Raw genomic sequence first — 19,287 nt, 5'->3', positions numbered from 1 at the left:
TATCTCCTTGATTCTATTTATCCTGATGATGTTGTCTTGTTTTGTTTTGTTCTGTTTTGCTTCGCTGTCTGTCTCCCCCATTTTGACTGTGAGCCCGTCGTTGGGCAGGCATTGTCTCTATCTGTTGCTGAATTGTACATTAAAAGTGCTTAGTACAGTGCCCTGCACATAGTAAGTGCTCAATAAATACTATTGAATGACTGAATAAAACAAAAGTTAACACTTCTAATGCCAGCTCTGCCACTTGTCTGCTGTGTGACCTTGGGCAAGTCACTTAACTTCTCTGTACCTCAATTATCTCATCTTTAAAATGATGATTAAGACTTTGAGCACCATGTGGGACAGGGACTGTGTCCAACCCAATTTGCCTTCTACCCCATCACTTAGTCCAGTGCCTGGCATGTAGTATGCACTTAAAAAAAAAAGCATAATTATTATTATTATTATTACTATAATACCTGTCCTTCCTCCTTCTTAGGCTGTGAGCCGAATGCAGGACAGGGACCGTTTCCGCCCTATTTAACTTGGACCTACCCCTGCACTTAGAACCGTGTTTGACACATAGTTAGTGCTTAACAAATACCATTTTTTTTTTTAAATAAAAAGGCAAGTAGAGAAAAACCAGGACTGGTCACTTCATATACTATTCTCTACCATTTTCCCTTTTGCTCCAAGCGCTCACCACACTGCTGAATCACGGAAAAACTATTCCAACCCAGAAGCATCAAGAGGCTGGTCGATTCTGCTCCATGGACTGTGATAAAGCTGTGTCTCAGCTGGGTAGTAAGGGCCAAGAGCAGCAGTTTTTACACTGGTCCTTAGGGGAGGTCAACAGGGAACGGAGCCACCTGGGAGAAAACTCCAATATGGGTGGGCCCTGGGGGAGCTGAACGCGAAGCTTAGCGGGGCTGCAGGGGATGAGCGCTATTTCCGGAATCTTCCGGATCTTGGGGGAATGAGATGCTAATTGCCTTCGCACCATTTTCCAACTCTGCCTGGCTTGGAGGCAAGTGTTAATTCTTCTAATTACTTGCCTCTCCTTAATCCTGCTGTGGAAATTGGGTCTCTGCAGCAAAGCTCAGACACTGACTATGCCTCGGCTAAGGTCATGGGTTCCAATTCCGGCTCTGCCACTTGTCTGCTATGTGATCTTGGGCAAGGCACTTCACTTCTCTGGGCCTCAGTTACCTCATCTGTAAAATGGGGATTGAGCCCGTGAGCCCCTCGTGGGGCAGGGACTGTGTCCGACCCGATTTGCTCGTATCTACCCCAGCACTTAGTAAAGTGCCTGGCACATAATAAGCGCTTAACAAATACCAATATTATTATTATTATTATTACCATCATCAAAGACCCTGTCCCGGGCTGATGTCTTTGAAATCACCTTTTTCCGTCAGATCTAGCCTTGCACTGGAGCTCGGTAATTCGAGTATGACCGCTAACTTGGGAAAGCCAAATGGAACTCTCCCACTCCTTCCCCTTCCCTTTTGTTAATGTGCTTAAAAAACAAACTTTTTCCTGTGATGAGGAAGGATACAGCCAGCTCGGTGCCAACCTCCGTGGTCCAGATACTGTAGAAGGGATTTGTCAGTTGCACTCCTCTGAAAGATGAACAGATGGAAAACACTACTGAGTCAACAGATGAAGTGTTAAAGGTTCCCAGTGCAGCTCCTCTGACTGGTGACTAGAAAAGAAAATCTTGGTGGTGTCGCTATGAAATTAAGGAAGGTGTATTTACTGGTATAATTGCTATTTTTTTGCGAGCCAAAAATAGGAGAGGGGCTCGTACCTGGGAAATAAAGTCTAATGAAAAAGAGAGGGGGAGGAAAAAATGGGGGAGAAGGGAGAGAAATACCTTCTACCGTATTCTCCCAAATGCCACCTACATAGGCCCTCACTGAATTAACTCTCCTTCCCTTCTCCTCTTGCCACCCAGGGGTTCATATATCTCAATGGTTAAGCATTCTGACCCTTCTCTTTCTACCCCAGTGGGTGCCGCTATCCCTGCTTACAAAAATAATCTTTTAATTCCTTTTCAAATGTTGAGGAGGGGGGAGGCAGTTACATGAGTAAACGAGGTACACTGGTGATGAGAACATGTTCTGCAGAAATAAACGGCTTCATCCAATGCCAGGCATCAAATTGGGCATTCCTGTTCTATAGAAAAGATCGTGCTGATCAAAGTGGGCTCTGACCGATGTGTTCCCCTCCTGCTCATGTTTCTCACGCACAAGGAGGCTGGTTGAAATCCACTCACCTCTCACACATGTCAAAGATGAAGAGGCAGAAGGAGCCGACAGCAATCGGTCCCACCTGTTTCCAGTACCCAGAAATGTGGTTCCGTTCGTTCTGATCCTAGAGAGACCAAGAAATGGGAAACTGAGTGACGGGCTTGGAGGAGGGGGGAGCAGTAATAGGTTTATAGACCAAGTCCCCAAAATTCCCTCCCGAAAGCCATCAGTCCAATGCTCTCTAAACAGTGGCACATTCCTAGCAGTTACATCTGCTGCTGTATAATGACAGTCCTTATTACTGATAATAAGAATGGTATTTATTAAGCACACACTGGGAAGGCACCTGGTTACCGGATCGGACACAATCTACATCCCAAATATGGCTCACGTATATCTTCTCCCCATTTTACAGATGAGAAAATAGAGGCCCAGAGAGGCTAAGTGGCTCGCTCAAGGTCACAGGCAAGAATATTAGCAGAGGTAGGCCACTTTGTCTTTTCTAGGATTACCTCTAGATGGTAAAGCTCCTCTAAACTGTAAGCTCACTGTGGGCACAGAATGTGCCTATCACCTGCATTATATTGTACTGTCTCAAGCGCTTATTTCAGTGTCCTGCACATAGTAAGCTCACAATAAATACCATTTACTGATTGATTATCCTACCTGCTGGGGTCTAAAATGGAATTAGAAGATATTTTCTTGCTATTTGAAGTCCTGGGTCACAAAAGACTTTAAAATCAAAGGCCATACTGAACAGACCTTCAAGTGACCAATTATAATGGGGGCTGGGCAGGTTTGACTTTAACTGGAAAGGCAAGTAAAGTTGCCACCCCAAAGGACTACCGCTGACAATTTTTAAAGTGCTAGGTTTCCCTCTCCTGTGTTGGAAGCAGTGCCTGTGTTCAGACGCAAGGGAGGAAGGGAAGAAGCCAAGGATTGCCATGGAGAAATGTGCTAGGTTTCGGGGTTTGGGCACTTCCGTGTAATGGTAATAGAGCATGTTGCGTAGCAGCGGAAACACATGCGGCATCACGTGTCCCTGGGGTGGCCACCGATGGAAGGGGAAGCAATTATTTTCCCGCCTGATGGAGGGCAGATGATTGTCTGTCTCCCCCCGTTTAGACTGGGAGCCCATTGTTGGGCAGGGATTGTCTCTATCTGTTGCTGAATTGTACATTCCAAGCGCTTAGTACAGTGCTCTGCACATAGTGAACGCTCAATAAATTCGAATGAATAAATGAATGGTGAGTCCTAGGCCTGGGTTAGAGACAGCTCCTTAATCCTGGGGAGCTTGGCGTTGTTCTGAACCAATCAGCCCATCCGAGCTGTTGACCGAGTACCTCCAATACAAAGCTGGGCCCTCGGTACAGTACAGCAGCAGTAGGACACCTGGGCCTTGTCCTCGAGGACCTTACAACCTCATGGCCGCAAAAACGACTAGGGGGACTAGGCCTGTTGGCTGGGAAGCTGAACTGAAATTGTCTGGCTTTTCCGCAGGGACTGGGCTTCCCTTCCCCTCAGAGACAGTGAGCTTCCCCCATAACAGGACCTTGCTTCCCCACAGAGGGAATGGCCTTACCATCATGTGTTCGCCGCAAAAGATGATCCAGAAGGACAGCAGCATTGCGTAAAAGATCCCTTGTCGGATATCTCCGAACAGTAACATCCACGTCCAGTCAAATCCGATGGAAAACCACTCCACCGGTATGTTGATGAACGTCATCGAGATGCCCAGGGCAAAGATGACCCTGCAGACAGAGAGACCTTTCAGACCTCCCCTAGCCAGACCACGAGCAAACAGAATGAAGAATGGTTGGTCTAGAACCATGTGGCGCTTTTGATATTAGCTATGATCACATCCTCCTGGTAGAAGTTGCTAGTCCACCGAGTTTTCACATTCAGAAAAACACACATAAACACATGCATAAACACAAAAACATAAACACACAGGGAGAAATGCAATCAACTACACTTGTTTATATGTGAGGCTGGTACAAATGTCCTCTTCTGTTTAGATAATCTCCATCCATACGGGTTTAGGCCTGGCTTTCTTAATTTCCATCTCAACAGGGCACATTCCTCATTGGTTCAGATACCTAGCTCTTCTCTGGGCTAATAATAATAACAATGGCATTTGTTAAGCACTTACTATGTGCCAAGCACTGTTCTAAGTACTGGGGTAGATACAGGTTTATCAGACTGGACATAGTCCCTGTCCTACATGGACACTCTTAATCCCCATTTTCCTGATGAGGGAACTGAGGCCCAGAGAAGTGAAATGACTTGCAAGGTCATGCAGCAGACAAGTGGCAGAGCCGGAATTAGAACCCAGGTCCTTCTGACTGCCAGGCCTGTGCTCTATCCATTAAGGCACTACTGCTTCTCAGCTGCTAGTGCTGTAAGGAGTTATAGCCAGCCATCAGCAAAGGATGAAGTTGTCGTATGCAGTTATACTGTGGGTTTTTGATCTAAGATCCCAGCCCGTGCCTTTCTGGGTCAGCCTCCCTGCTCTGAGGCTCTTCAGGAAACAATTTCCAGAGAGCCTAGTCAGGAATGAACCATTTCTGTAAACCTTTGAAATTCCCGGGATCTCCCTCTAGCACCTCGGGATAACAAGTCATCTATGTTCTATGGATTGCAGGAACGTATTCGGTTGTTAAATTCCTCTGAAGGGGGGAAGAGTGGAATGTAACTGGTGGGGGTCTCCACAGTGACTTCAGTAATAATAATTATTATGGGATTTGTTATACACTTATAATGGGCCAAGAACTGTACCTAGCGCTGGAGTAGACAGAAGATAATCAGTTCAGAAACGGTCCTTGTGTCATCCAGAACTCACATTCTAAGATGGAGGGACAAAAGGTACCGAATCCTCATTTGATTCATAAGGAAACTGAGGCCCAGTGAAGCAAAGTGACTTGACCAAGGCTACAGAACGGGGAAGGGGCGCGGCCTGGATTAGAACCTAGGTCCCCTGAATCCCAGGCCTGTGCTCTTTCCACTAGGCCACACTGGCATTAGGTGCGTTCAGAGACGACGGACCTTGGGTCCCAACTCACTTTTCCAGCAAGACAGGTGGTCGTGTCATCATCGTGATCCTTCTCCAGTACCAGACCATGATGATGAAGATGCTGGGCGTGAGGAAGGTTTTCATGGCAAACCACACCTTGGTGAAGCCTCCATTTTGGTGGATTCCCTGAGGAAGAGAGAGCTTGTTGAAGCAAAAGAGATTAACTGGCACCAGTGTTTTTGGAGTTTTCTCAATCCCAGCAGCTGTGTGCAGACCCCTGAAATAGGCACTTAAGAGCATACAGTAGAACCAAAAGATACAGTGCCTTCCCAGGAAGAGCCTGAAATCAATTTCATTGCCTCACTTATGATATTAATTTCTCCATTAATTATGGCACTTTTTAAGCGCTTACTATGTGTCAAACAGTTTTAAGCATGGGGATAGACACAAGTTAATCAGGTCAGACACAGTCTCTGTCCCAGCTGGGGCTCACAGTCTAAGCAGGAGGATGAACAAGTATTTAATCCCCATTTTACAGCTGAGGAAACTGAGGCAGAGAGAAGTTAAGTGACTTGCCCAAGGTCACAGAGCAGGCACTTGGCAGGGCTGGGATTAGAACCCACATCCAGTGACTCCCAAGCCCATGCAGCTTTCCATCACTCAGTACTATTATTATGGTTATTGATGGGGCCCTGAATTTTATGGTGCTTTATTATTAATAATAACTTAATAGCACTTGTAGCTTTGTTTTCCAGAGCACCTCCATATCAATTTATTTTGTTCAGTTCTCCCAACATCCCTGAGAGTGAGGGAGTGAGGAAGGGCTCCCGTTGCACAGATGAAGAAAGTCAAGCCCAGAGAGCTTTAGGGACTTGCTAAAGGGAGAGAGTTGGCACTGGATTCCAGATCTAACTCCCAGCACTGGGTTCTTTCCACCAGTCCATACTGCCCCACCAGGCTTTTGTGAGTCTTCGCTATAGAGTTTTAATTAATTCTGAAAATTTCCTGGTAGGGCCCCTCTTCCTACTCACAGGACAAGATAAAACAATCCTTCTACACTTTTTTGAGCCCTAAAGTTTGGAAACTAGCAATCTTTCAAGCATTTAAGAAAATGTCAAATCACAACCAGTCAGCCTTGAGAATCATGGACTCATGATTGATGAGAATGATAATACCTTGAGGGTACACAGCACAGTTTTTATTCTACCTAACACAGTTTGACATTACTCACCCTCACAACAGCCCTGTAAAGCGGGGATACTGTGGTATGTTCATCCCCATTTTACAAGAGGAAATTGAGCCGCAGAAAGGTTAAGTGACTTGCCCAAAATCACACAGCAGCCAGGTGTGGAGCTGGGACTAGAATTCAGATTTCCTGACTCCTTTGCCCATGTTCCTTCCAGTAGACCCCATCACCTCTAACATCCGAAAAGACTCTTTAATGGAAGCACCCTCTAGAATGTGGACTTTTCCCCTACAAAACGTACAGCAGCTTGAAAGTAGAACTTCATTAATACAAACCTGGGTCATAATTCCATGAATCATGAACTCTTAGAAAGGCTTACCAAGCCATTTGAATGAAGAAATGAGAAATTTAATCCGACACTGCATAGAGCAGCTTGCTCATACTGATAAAACAGCTGTAAAATTGAGACCACTGAGATCCTGCCGTATTATCCCCCCAGAGCCTTTAAATCTATCTTCCAGCTCCGATGCTCATTTCTCCAACCCCTGCTCAATTCCCGTGTGAAAGCTGATGAAAACTGAAATGGGAGGTTGGGGCGGGGGGGACCTGACGCCATTTTCTTTGAGAAACACAGACCCACTATTTTACTTCACCTATCGCTGTTCCGCTAAACCACCCACATCTGTCTGCTCACCTTCCCCCATCACCACTCTCTCCAGCTCCTTCTCCTGCATGAGACCCTCCCCACTTCAAATAATAATAACAATAATATTATTTATTAAGCTCTTATTATGTGCCAGGCACTGTTCTAAGCGCTGAGGTGGATACAAGTGAATCGGGTTGGATACAGTCCCTGTCCCACATAGGACTCACAGTCTTAATCCCCATTTTACAGATGAGGTAACTGAGGCACAGAGACGTGAAGTGACACAGCAGACAGGTGGCAGAGCCAGGATTAGACTCCATCACCTTGTAATTCCTTGGCCCGTGCTCTATCCACCATGCCATGCTACTTCCAAATCCACCAGACCACAGTTCTCCCCATCTTCAAAACTTCATTTGTTAAGTGCTTACTTACTATGTGCCAAGTACTGCTCTAACCGCTGGGGTAGATACAAGTTAATCAGGTTGGACACAATCCCTGTTCCATAAGGGGTTGAGGGTATTAATCATTTTACAGATGAGGTAACTGAAATACAGAGAAGTTAAGCGACTTGCCCAAGGTTACACAGCAGACAAGTATCCAAATCCCCCAAATCCACCAGACCATAGTTCTCCCCATCTTCAAAACCCTTCCGAAATCCTACGTCCTCCACTAATCCTCCCCTACCAATAATTTATCACCTTTTCAGGTTTCACCTCTCCTATCACCATCTTTACCTCAGCATATCTACACCTACCACTTCCTCTACACTGTACATCCCCTTGATTCTATTTATCACGATAATGTTGTCTTGTTTTTGTTTTGTTCTGTTTTGCTCTGCCGTCTGTCTCCCCCGATTAGACTGTGAGCCCGTCACTCGGTAGGGATTGTCTCTATCTGTTGCCGAATTGTCCATTCCAAGTGCTTGGCACAGTGCTCTGCACATAGTAAGCGCTCTATAAATACTAATGAATGAATGAACCTCTCTAATCCTTGTATTGGACTCTCCCAAGTGCTTAGTACTGTGCTCTGCAGACAGTGAGCGCTCAATGAATACCACTGATTGATTCCTGGTACGCTTTGTACTCTACTATTTAAATAATAATAATAATGTTGGTATTTGTTAAGCGCTTACTATGTGCAGAGCACTGTTCTAAGGGCTGGGGTAGACACAGGGGAATCAGGTTGTCCCACGTGGGGCTCACAGTCTTAATCCCCATTTTACAGATGAGGGAACTGAGGCACAGAGAAGTTAAGTGACTTGCCCTCAGTCACACAGCTGTTTAAACGTCTCTCTGCTGTTTGTAAACCATCTCTGTCTCATCTGCTTGGCTCTGAGTGCCTTGAAGCATTTAATACAGAGCACTGCACCCAGTGGACCGTCAGTAAATATCAGTGCTGGTGAGAGATGCACCCACTCACCACCAGGCGGATATCCTTTATCTCCCCAATCCCGACGTTGATTTTCTTCTTCTCGTTCACTGGCAGCCGGATGTTGAAGAGGTAATATTTGTGAGCCACGGTCCCAATCTCCATGAAAGGAAGGACGTCGCATTCGTAGTGACGACCCTCGTTCTCTGCGATCTAGAGCGGGGTGGAGGGGAGAGGAAGCCAGGGTTAGCAAGGCCAAACGTTCTGCCGAATGAAGCCAGTGATAATGGGATTGAATGCGGCCATCAAACCCACTCGACATAGCCAATTGGGTGGGTCAGGATTGATGGATGCAACCCGTCTGGTCAAAGAGTCACATTCCCAGGCCACGAGGCGCCCAAATTATAGCCCGCCCGGCAACTGGGTGGATGGATGGAGGAAAATGACCACAATTTCCAATTCAACACGAGCCCAGCTCAGCCCCCACAGAGGTTCTAGGGCTTCTAAGCTACATTAATTTAAAATGTGCTGCCCTAGGAGCAAAAGGGGGTGGCTTCATTTCAGAAAATAAGCTGGGCTGTGCTTGAGGAAAGGGCTGCTGGTGTGTGTGTATGTGTGTTTGCTGGGGAGAGGGGTGAGAACACGTATGTGCAATAGGCTTGATTCCATTCCAGATTCCTTATCTTCTAACCAAAGGGAGAGAAAAGCTCCCGTTCTCCCTGGAGTCAGGCAGGGTGGACTCTGGGAATCTATTTATTTATATTAATGTTTATTTCTCCTCTAGACCGTGAGCTCACTGTGGGCAGGAATGTTTCTGTGCTATACTGTACTCTCCCAAGTGCTTAGTACAGTGCTTTGCACACAGTATGTGCTCAATAAATACAAATAAATGAATGAATGAGGAAAAGCTAGATACTGGCTTCTGGGCTCTCAAGCTCTGGCTGTCAATTCCATCCTCCGACCCGCTCCTCCATCTCCCCCCACCCCCCTCCTCCCCCTATTCACAGTGTCCCAGTGCTCCTCTCTGTGCAGGTTCTGAAAGTTCAATTCCTTCCCCTGGAAAATGGATAATTAGGACAAGCTTCAGCAGGTGGTAACTTTGCTTTGCTTTTTTAACTTCACTATCCACCAGGGGCTGAGCTGTTTGGCTTTGAAGCCCAAGACTAAATTTAAACAGCAATCAAAAAGCCCAGATTTGATGATTCCTTTCGCACCCTTCACAAACAGATTAACATATCCCAGAGATAATTAAGCAGCTGTCATTAGGAAGCGGATGTGAAAAACATCCCTGGCACATCTCCTTCTTGTTTGAGGTAAGAAAAGCTGCAAGAGCTCTAAATTACATCATCAAGAAAAGAGGCTTCAGCTAAACATAAAAAAAAAAATATCGCATGGACATGGGAAGGCGGGCTCTGGCATAAACATCTGGAGACAATTGTAAAACAGCTTCTAGCCTGATTAGTTATTTTCTTCCTCTTTCAGAACAGATGAGTTCTCTCAAAAGGAGTTGAATATGTAGCAAAATGTGTTTTCAGGAAGGACAGGCAGTCTGGGAGATCCAGCATCCAATCCTAGCTCTGCCACTGACTTACTGTGTGCCCTTAGGCAAGTCATTTAACCTCTGTGAACCTCAGTTTCCTCTCTGCCTCCTTCTTAGAGTGGGAACCTCTTGTGGGACAGGGATTGTTTTTTAATGGTATTTAAGTGCTTACTATGCTCAAGGCAGTGTACTAAGCACTGAGCAGATACAAACTAATCAGGTTGGATGCAGTTCCTGTCCCTCAGGGGGTTCACAGTCTTAATCCCCACTTTCCAGATGAGGTGAGAAGTTAAATTATTTGCCCCAAGGTAATAGAGCAGAGAAGTAGTTGAGCTGGAATTAGAATTTAGGTCCTTCTGACTCCCAGGCCCGGGCTCTCCGCCTGATCGTGTCCCTCTAGCCTGTAAGCTCCTTAATGGCAGGGAACATGTATGTTAATTCTGCTGTATTGTACTCTCCCAAGCATTTAGTACAGTGCTCTGCACATAGCAAGCACGCAAAAAATACCACTGATTGGTTGATTGTCTCTAGCCCAGGCTTGGTGACATAAATGTCTTTTCCCTGAAACCAAGGGGGCTATTCCTCTCATTGGATTTTGAGCTGGCCTCCCAGATTTGTTCATTCCAAGCCACTGACAACATCTGTGAATTTCCAGTCAGGGCTGAAAAGACCAGCCCCCACACCAAATGCTGGCTTTCTGGCCTACTAGCTAGCTCAAGGACATCCTTCTGAGTCCTCATCCCCCTCACCCCAAAAATCCCTGCCCCCCTTTCCACCCCCGTAGTCAAAATGAAAAGTTAGCACAAATGCTTGGCACAAAGTCTTTTATTATTATTACTACTGAAAATAATAATAATGATAATAAAGGGAATTATGATGTCAGCCCCACTGCCCTCTGGCTCCACTGCCTTCTCCAACACTTACAAGAAAGGTGGAGGATCCAGGGCAAAGAAGCAACTCCTGGGAACTCTCTTTTAGTTCTCATCCCCCTCACCCCTAAAATTCCTGCCCCCTTTCCATCCCAACACTCAAAATGAAAAGTTGGCACTAATACTTGGCACAGAGTAAGCATTATTATTATTATCATTATTAGTATTATTAAAGGGAGTCATGACTTTGGCCCCACTGATCTTTCCAACCTTACAAGAAACGGTGGCAGGGCCAGGGTGAAGGAAAGGAGAGGAGGGAGAGAGAAAGCAGTGGCACTGGGCCATTTTTCTCTACCACTTGTTGGCTGACTGACAGGCAGAGACCCATACAACCCACTCAAACAGGTCCTCCCACTCTGCCACAGCCAAATCCCAGAGGGGAAAACTCCAGGGGCAAATGGGGGAGGGGGAGAAAGGGAGGAAGAGGTGGGTTAGATGTTCTAGTCAGCTTGATACAGACAATCCCCGACAAAACCCCTCCTGTTGCTGGTGGGGGTGGGACAGGATTCCTTTACCATGAACCTTTTTAATGTCCCCTTAACTGGACATAATACTAAAAATTGTGGTATTTGTTAAGCGCTTACTATGTGCCAGGCACTGTACGAAGCACTGGGGTGGATACAAGCAAATCGGGTTGGACACAGTCCCTGTCCCATATGGGGCTCTTAGTCTCAATCCTCATTTTACAGATGAGGGAAGTGAGGCACAGAGAAGTGAAGTGACTTGCTTAGGGTCACAGAGCAGACATGTAGCAGTGCTGGGATTAGAACCCATGACTCCCAGCTCTGTGCTCTATCCACTACTCCATGCTGCTTCTCTCTGGACCTAAAAGGGAGTTTAGCATTCTGTCCAGTACTTTCCATTTCCTACTGAAACGCCTTGCCCTTAACCCACTGTGAGGGAGAAGCCCAGCTGCTTCTCGCCGTTCTTCAGGTTCCGGAAAGCCCTTCCCTACTCCTGCCCAGGAAAAATCACCTTTCCTGGAAAAATGATCCAATAGTCTCTCGGGATCCACTGGGAAGGGTTGGGTGAAAGAATCCTCAGTGAATGAGGTGAAGGGGCTAAGTCCTTTATTTCCCCTAAATGCCCTTCCCTCTGTGTCGATCATGAACCTGGATGGGTACTACTTAAGAACTTTGATACTCTCCCCAGCCCCACAGTACTTACGCATACATCTTTATACTCTTTTTCCCCTATCGCTAATCCACTTTAATATATGTCTCCCCCTGCTCCTTGTGGTCAGGGGTCACATGTACCAACTCTGCTGTATTGTATTTTCCCAGGTGCTTAGTATAGTGTTCTGCACACAGTGTTCAATAAATACCATTGATTGAATGACTGACTGAAGCACCCAGAGAGGCGGTGGAGAGACCTCGTGTCTGGGTCCCGCCAACCACGGGCCAGTGAAACAGTGAACACAAAAATCAGTGGTGCCAAGCAATGCCTAGATTCTCCCCTTCACTCTCGGGTTTCAGCAAAGCCTTTACAGAGGCGCCTTTCTTTGGCAGTGCGGGGAAACTGAGTTGTGTGGATCCTGACCTCACAAAATGGCTGAGGGGAGGAAATCGAATGCGGGACAAGGGGTCACTTTTCCAAACGCCCAAGGCAGGCGTCTGAAAGCCCTTCCGTAACATATCGGCGAGTTGCTTAACCACAATTATGAGAGGCTCCTGCCAGGTAACTAGCACTTGTTAAATAATTCAAAGCAGAGGTTCCTGTGGGCGAGAGCCGCTTCTTTTATCCTTTTTGGTTAAGTGAGCTTCCCTCTCCTGCCCCTCAACCTTTGTTGCTTCTCAGACGTAGAGTCGAGGCCAGAATTGAGGCTACCAGGGGCCTCAGGGGGAGTGGGGCGGTCTTCAAAGCGGACCCTCATCAAGTCTGAGGAGGAGGGTAAGAGAGTCTCCCGAGAGCAAGTCTCAAGCGGTAAGAACCTACCTTTGGAGAGGCAAAGGTGCATTTTAATTTCCGGGGGACCCTCTCATGTGTCATTTCTGTCCATTCGGCAAACATATCATCGCGATATGCCAACGATACATCCAGTGACACTTCCGCGTTTTCTCCTGTAGGAAAGATTGTTGAACACTTAGTTGTGGTTGTAGGGGATAATTGAATGAAAATACAAATGAAACGAACAAATGAACAGGTTACAAACTTCACAGGGGCCCAATAGGTGAGGAGTGAAAAAGACCACAGAGAAAGGTAGTGTGGTCCAGTAGAAAGAGCCCAGAGGTGGATTAATCAATCAATCAATTGTATTTATTCAGTGCTGTGCGCAGATCCCTGTACTAAGTGCTTGGGAGAGTACAATATAAGAGAGGTAGTAGACACATTCCCTGCCCACAGAGAGTCTGCAATCTAGTTTACAAGGGGTTCAATCCCACCTGCTATGTGACCTTAGGCAAGTTACTTAAGTTCTCTATGCCTCCATTTCCTCACCTGTAAAATGGGGATTAAATATCCATTCCCCCTCCCTGGGAGCCCCATACAGGAGAGGGACTTTGTTCAACCCGAAAACCTTGCATCTACCCCAGCACCTTGTACCATGCTTGGCACATAATAAGGGCTTAACAAATATCGCAGTAGTAATAATAATAACTATTATTATTATTATTATCAGGGCTAAGTAAACTCGGCCTACCGGCTCTGAAAAAGAAACTGCTTTCTTGTCAGATACCCTTAATTCCACGTTCCTCCAACACTTACATCATTAACCTGAGGTCGTGCCCCTCCTTCACTCAGCCTGACAAAAGGGGGAGAAATACCTAGATCTGTCCTCAGAGAAACTCTGGGTTGTCTTTTTTTGCTCTCCTCTTTGAATAGCCATAGTAGGTCAAAGGCCACCAATTTCATTTTATTCTCTTCTGAAGACGGTGTCTGTCGAGTACACCATTCATCAGAAACCTCCAACCTTGAAGCCTTCTCAGTACTCCTGAAGCACCTCAAAGGAACTCAAGGAGCACTTTGATATGGGATAGATTCCCCCCCTGACTCTCAGGACTTCTAAGAGCCTTTGCTCACTTATTTAATCAGTGTCTTTCCCGAGTAAACCCCATGTGGGGTGGGGGCTGTATCCAGCCTGATTATCTATAGATCAATGGTATTTGCTGAGGGCTTACTGTGGGCACAGCACTGTACTAATGATAAGAATGGTACTTGTTAAGTGCTTTACTATATGCCGTGTATCCTTCTAAGCACTGGGGTAGATGCAAATTAAGCAGGTTGGACCCAGTCCCTGTCCCACATGAGGATCATATTCTTAATCCCCATTTTACAGATGAGGTAACTGAGGCCCAGAAAAGTGAAATGACTTGCCCAAGGTCACAAAACAGACATGTGGCAGAGGCTGGACTAGAACTTAATCCTTTTTACTCCCTTCTGAGTGCTAGGTGAGAGTAAAATACAAAAGAGAAGGTATAGACGATCCCTGTCCCACAAGGGGATCTAAAGTCGACAGGGGGAGACACCCATTAAAATAAACTGCAGATGGATATATAAATAATAATTGTGGTATTTGTTAAGTACTTACAATGTGCTAGGTACTGTACTAAGTGCTGGGGTGGATACAAGCAAATTGGGTTGGACACAATCCCTGTCCCATGTGGCTCACAGACTCAATCCCCATTTTTCAGATGAGGTAACTGAGGCCCCGAGAAGTGAAGTGCTACGGGGCTGCAGGAGGGGTACTTTCCTTAGTACTATGCTTGTTAGAGTCAGTGGCTTAACACGAAACAATTATTAATGAATCCCCCCATAATTTTGGTTTTGTTAATCCCTAAACATTCAATAAACTTTTTAGCCCCACATTCAATAAACCTTTCTGCCCCACATTCCCCACCCCCAATCCTGGTGAGGTCTGTTATACACTATTACAGACCAACTTGAAGACAGAGACTTCAAATCAGGGAATATTTTTTTAAAAGGATTCATTTAAGGTGGCCGTTTTATACCACACAGACAGGCTTCCAGCTAGTCTGAGGCCCATCCGGTTTGGATTCAGCCCCGGGGCGCCTTTATGTCTGGTATTTTTATTTTAAGCACCTAGCCTCCCTCCGCATTGACTACCGCCTATGAGTTTCGCGACTCGGGAGCAAAGGAGCGAAGGGGTCAGGAATCCACCCAGCAACATGTTCAGGGATGATAAGGGCCCCGCCAACTTCCACCAAGAATCTCTTACCTCAGGAAGTAGAAGAAAGCTTAAATATCAGTAGGTTCAGTGGGGGCTTGGATGCACTCATGGATACACAGTCCCTAGGGAATTACTAGAGGGCAAGTCAGGGATTTGATGGTAAGATCCTTGAGGGTGTTGGCTTCTGTAGTACTTTCCTGGCCCTTTCAGTGTCCCCCCAACAGTTTTCCTCCCCTTCAGCCCCTAACCCCTGGGCTCCCTCACCCCAAACCAATGGGCCCTTGCACCTCTTCCAACCTAGTCCATCCAAGTGGTTGCTGGACCAGCCACCCTGAGTAAATTTGGGGAATCAAGGCCAGAAGTGAGAACAGATGGCCACCCTGGCTCTGCTATAGTTCATGTAATTCGTGCAACCGCGGAGGGGAAGTGGGTTAAATCAAATCAGTTCCCTCAGTGAACTTCATTGCCCTCAGCATTCAGTGGCTCTACCCTGGTCTTGCAGGAAAAATATCCTAGAGGAGGCTGTGCCTCTATAATCAGGAAGCAGTACTGGGGAGGAGGCCATCTTCAATGTCCCTTTAGACTCCAGCTTTGATGAAAGGAGGATGGGGTAATAGGAATGTCTCTTGGGTTGTGATGATTGGCCCGCATGGAAGTAGTATTAACACCAGGACGGTCACTTCTCTAGTTTTCATCTTCAGCCGACTTATCCTTTGTCTGGTACTATGTCCATAGCCTGGCCTCCCAACTTGTTGTGGGCAGGGAATATGTCTGTTTATTGTTATATTGTACTCTCCCAAGTGCTAGTACAATGCTCTGCACACAGTAAGTGCTCAATAAATATGACTTATTGACTGACTTGGGTTCGGCTCCTGCCACAGAACTTCCGGCTTGTAAGTGGTGCTTGTGTACAATCTGAGAGGGGAATGCAAAGCCCTTGAAACAAGGGGAGAGAAATTGGGGGCATCGGGAGTGTGTCATCCCCCGCACCTTTTTCCTGAGAAAGGCTCTAGGGTAAGGTGGCCTTGGGCGGATTTCTGCAAAATGGCACGTATGACAACCAAGCACTTATATGTGTCACGTACACAGCTTATCCCATGTGATGTCATGTGTATGTGAGTCTGGCACCCACGAGAGCCTGGAGTGGCCAGCCCAGGTAGAATGTGGAGCAGCAAACTTTGGACACCCTCAGCTAGTGTTTGGCATCTAGTTAGCACTTAAATACCAAAATCCTAATGCCTTATTTCTGCTCTTATGGTCTAACGAGTGAGGGATGGGGACATTCTTATAGCTTTTTTGAGTACCTTTTTTGATAGCCAAAAAAAAGATGCCCCTTCCCCCTCACACACACAACATATACGCACACACACACACACAAAAACGAACAAAAAAGAGATAACGCTCTAAAGCAGTGACTTCTCCCTTGCTATCCTAACAATCCCTGTTAGCTGCTTCTTTCCAAGAGGCCAGAATGTGTGCTACCTAAAACAGAATAATCCTAATCCAAGAAGTTGAGCCAATCCTTGTCTTTTCAACACCTGTGGCCATCCAGGTGTCTTTGTTTTGTTTGGTTATGCGGGAGCATTACGTCCCAGAATCATAAATCTTGTGTTCTTATCCCTTCTCGGATGACCTCATTAACCAATATCGGATTTCTGCTTAGTACAGTGCTCTGTCCTTAATCTAAACTCTAAGTGCAGAGCTCTGGACCGAGCACTTACATGAGACCCCGCCCACAAGAAGCTCAGAATCTAAAGGGGGAGACACAGTAAAATAGATTTTGGATAGGGGGGAATACAGATAAGGATATTTACAAGGGGACTGTGGGGCTGCATTCCTGTTTTGTTGTCTTTATTATGGAGGGCACTGTTCAGAATTGTTCAGTCTTCTAGACTGTGAGCCCGTTGTTGGGTAGGGATTGTCTCTGTTGCCGAATTGTACTTTCCAAGTGCTTAGTTCAGTGTTCTGCACACAGTAAGCATTCAATAAATACAACTGAATGAACAAATTGAAGATCAAGGCCCAAATGAATGAATGCCCAAGTCGCTCCTGGGTTGTCTACCAGGCTCTCCAGTCCTCAGGTTTGGGTATTTCAACACCCAAACATGTATAACTCAGTGACTGACAGAGTAGGACCTAGTGAAGATGGCTCTCTCTCCCCCTCCCTCTGAAGCCATGTGGCCTCAGCAATAAATTTCAGTTTTAATTACTACATCTCATAAAATAATCGCCAGTTACTGAGCTCCTGGTCCTTCCAACCAGGAGATAATGAAGGGGCACAGTCAAATTTGGAAATCCTGTGAGGAGGCAAATAAATCCGGTGCACTCTCCCTCTCTCGGGGCTCCATTGGAAAGCTGAAACCTCCCTATAAAACCAAAGACACTGGTCCTACCTGTTTCCTGTACCACCACAATTTGAACTTCCCTGATCTGCTACTTTTAAAGATTCCCAAATCGAAGGTTTCACATCTCCACCCTCCAGATTAAGACTGTAGATTTCCTCTTTCCCTTGCCCAGGCTAGCTGGCCTTCACGTTTAATGAGCAGCTTCATGGCAATAACTCGGTTGAGGTTGCAAGGTGGCAAGCAGAATGATGGGAAGAGAAGGCTCTGCGTTCTGGCCTGCCTATGTCTGTTCCCCGAGCAAACCTCCATAGGTTTCAGCCTTCAACTGGGCCCGTTTGGCAGAACTAGTCCCGTGTTTCTGAGCAGGAAGTTTGGAGTGCAAAGACTTGGGCCTGGGACATGGGTTCTAATCCGGGCTCTGCCCCATGTCTGCTGGGTGACCTTGGGCAAGTCACTTAATTTTCTGGGCCTCAGTTTCCTCATCTGTAAAACGGGGATGAATCCTACTCCCTCCTACTTAAACTGTGAGCCCTGCATGAGACAGGGACTCTGTCCAACCTGATTAACTTGTATCAGGGATGTAGTAAGCACTTAACAAGGACAAAAATTATTATTATTATTATTATTACTGCTATCATCCGTAATAAGTATAAACTTCTCATCTCTGAGAAGCAGCATGGCACAGTGGGTAGAGCATGGGCCTGGGAGTCAGAAGGTCATGGGTTCTAATTCTGGCTCTGCCACTTGTCTGCTGTGTGTAGATACACGGAAATCAGGTTGGACCCAATCCCTGTCCCACATGGAGCTCACAGTCTTAATCCCCATTTTACAGATGAGGTAACTGAGGCATAGAGAAGTTAAGTGACTTGCCCAAGGTCCCACAGCAGACATGTGGCAGAGCCGAGATTAGAACCCATGTCCTCTGACTTCCAGGTCTGTGCTCTTTCCACCAGGCCATGCTGCTTCTCACAGTAAGCACTCAAAATATACGACTAACTGACTGACTTGCTCTGCTGTGGGTCCAGAAGGGCATCTGTGGGTACTCCTGGGCAGGGGGTGATAAAGGGTGAGCAGCAGAGTACATGACTCTAGCGCAAGTGGCAGTCCAGGGTAGGCATAGAGGACAGCCAGATTTAGAAAATTCCATGGAGCTGACCAAAGACAAACTGAAAGGGACGGAGAGCAGAGAAAAGGTTCGAGAGAGCAAAGAGAGAGAAAGAGAAAGATAGAACCGGAGAGAAAAATACCAATTTTTTTGTAGACTATCAGCTCTTTTTGGGCAAGGACTGTGTCTACCAATCCTAGTTTACTGTAATTACTCTAATTACTGTTATTACTGTTATTAGAAGCAGCGTGGCTCAGTGGAAAGAGCACGGGCTTTGGAGTCAGAGGTCATGGGTTCGAACCCCGGCTCGGCCACTTGTTAGCTGTGTGACTTTGGGCAAGTCACCCAACTTCTCGGTGCCTCAGTTACCTCATCTGTAAAATGAGGATTAAGACTGTGTGCCCCACGTGGGACAACCTGATTCCCCTGTGTCTACCCCAGCGCTTACAACAGTGCTCGGCACATAGTAAGCGCTTAACAAATACCAACATTATTATTATTATTAATTTCCCAAATGCCTAGTACAGTGCTTTGCACCCAGTAGGTACTCAATAAATACCACTGACTGCCTGATTTTATGGTCTCCCTACTCTTGGGTTTTTTCTTAGCCCTTCCCTCAGCGTGAATTGGGAAACCTGATCATCGCACAGTATAGCATTTGACAAAATCTGCCATTCTCCCCAAGAATCAGGAGGGACAAGATCTTTCTGTCTCCACATCTCAGTCTCAAGTAGGACCTTGGGGATTCCCTGCAGGACTGAAGACACTGAAACCTCCATTGGATTCTCACGAATGTTT

The 19,287-nt window shown here is 46.3% G+C and overlaps 1 protein-coding gene across 2 annotated transcripts in view; it reads right to left on the bottom strand.

Moving 5' to 3' along the window:
* The window catches only part of WLS (Wnt ligand secretion mediator), a 91,878-nt gene that overhangs the window by 12,320 nt on the left and 60,271 nt on the right, over positions 1–19,287 (bottom strand). For both annotated transcript variants that reach the window (XM_001513659.3, XM_029046729.1), the window contains exons 3-8: positions 12,849–12,973; positions 8,496–8,657; positions 5,294–5,430; positions 3,814–3,982; positions 2,258–2,355; positions 1,538–1,601 (exon numbers count right to left, since the gene is read on the bottom strand). In XM_001513659.3, the coding sequence (XP_001513709.1) occupies positions 1,538–1,601; positions 2,258–2,355; positions 3,814–3,982; positions 5,294–5,430; positions 8,496–8,657; positions 12,849–12,973 (755 nt within the window). The remainder of the gene's footprint in view (positions 1–1,537; positions 1,602–2,257; positions 2,356–3,813; positions 3,983–5,293; positions 5,431–8,495; positions 8,658–12,848; positions 12,974–19,287) is intronic.

The sequence above is a fragment of the Ornithorhynchus anatinus genome, chromosome 18, assembly GCF_004115215.2.
Source record: "Ornithorhynchus anatinus isolate Pmale09 chromosome 18, mOrnAna1.pri.v4, whole genome shotgun sequence".
NCBI classification, from domain to species: Eukaryota; Metazoa; Chordata; class Mammalia; order Monotremata; family Ornithorhynchidae; genus Ornithorhynchus; species Ornithorhynchus anatinus.
Note: the sequence above shows the minus strand (reverse complement) of the source record. Positions and strands in the feature narration are given on the sequence as shown.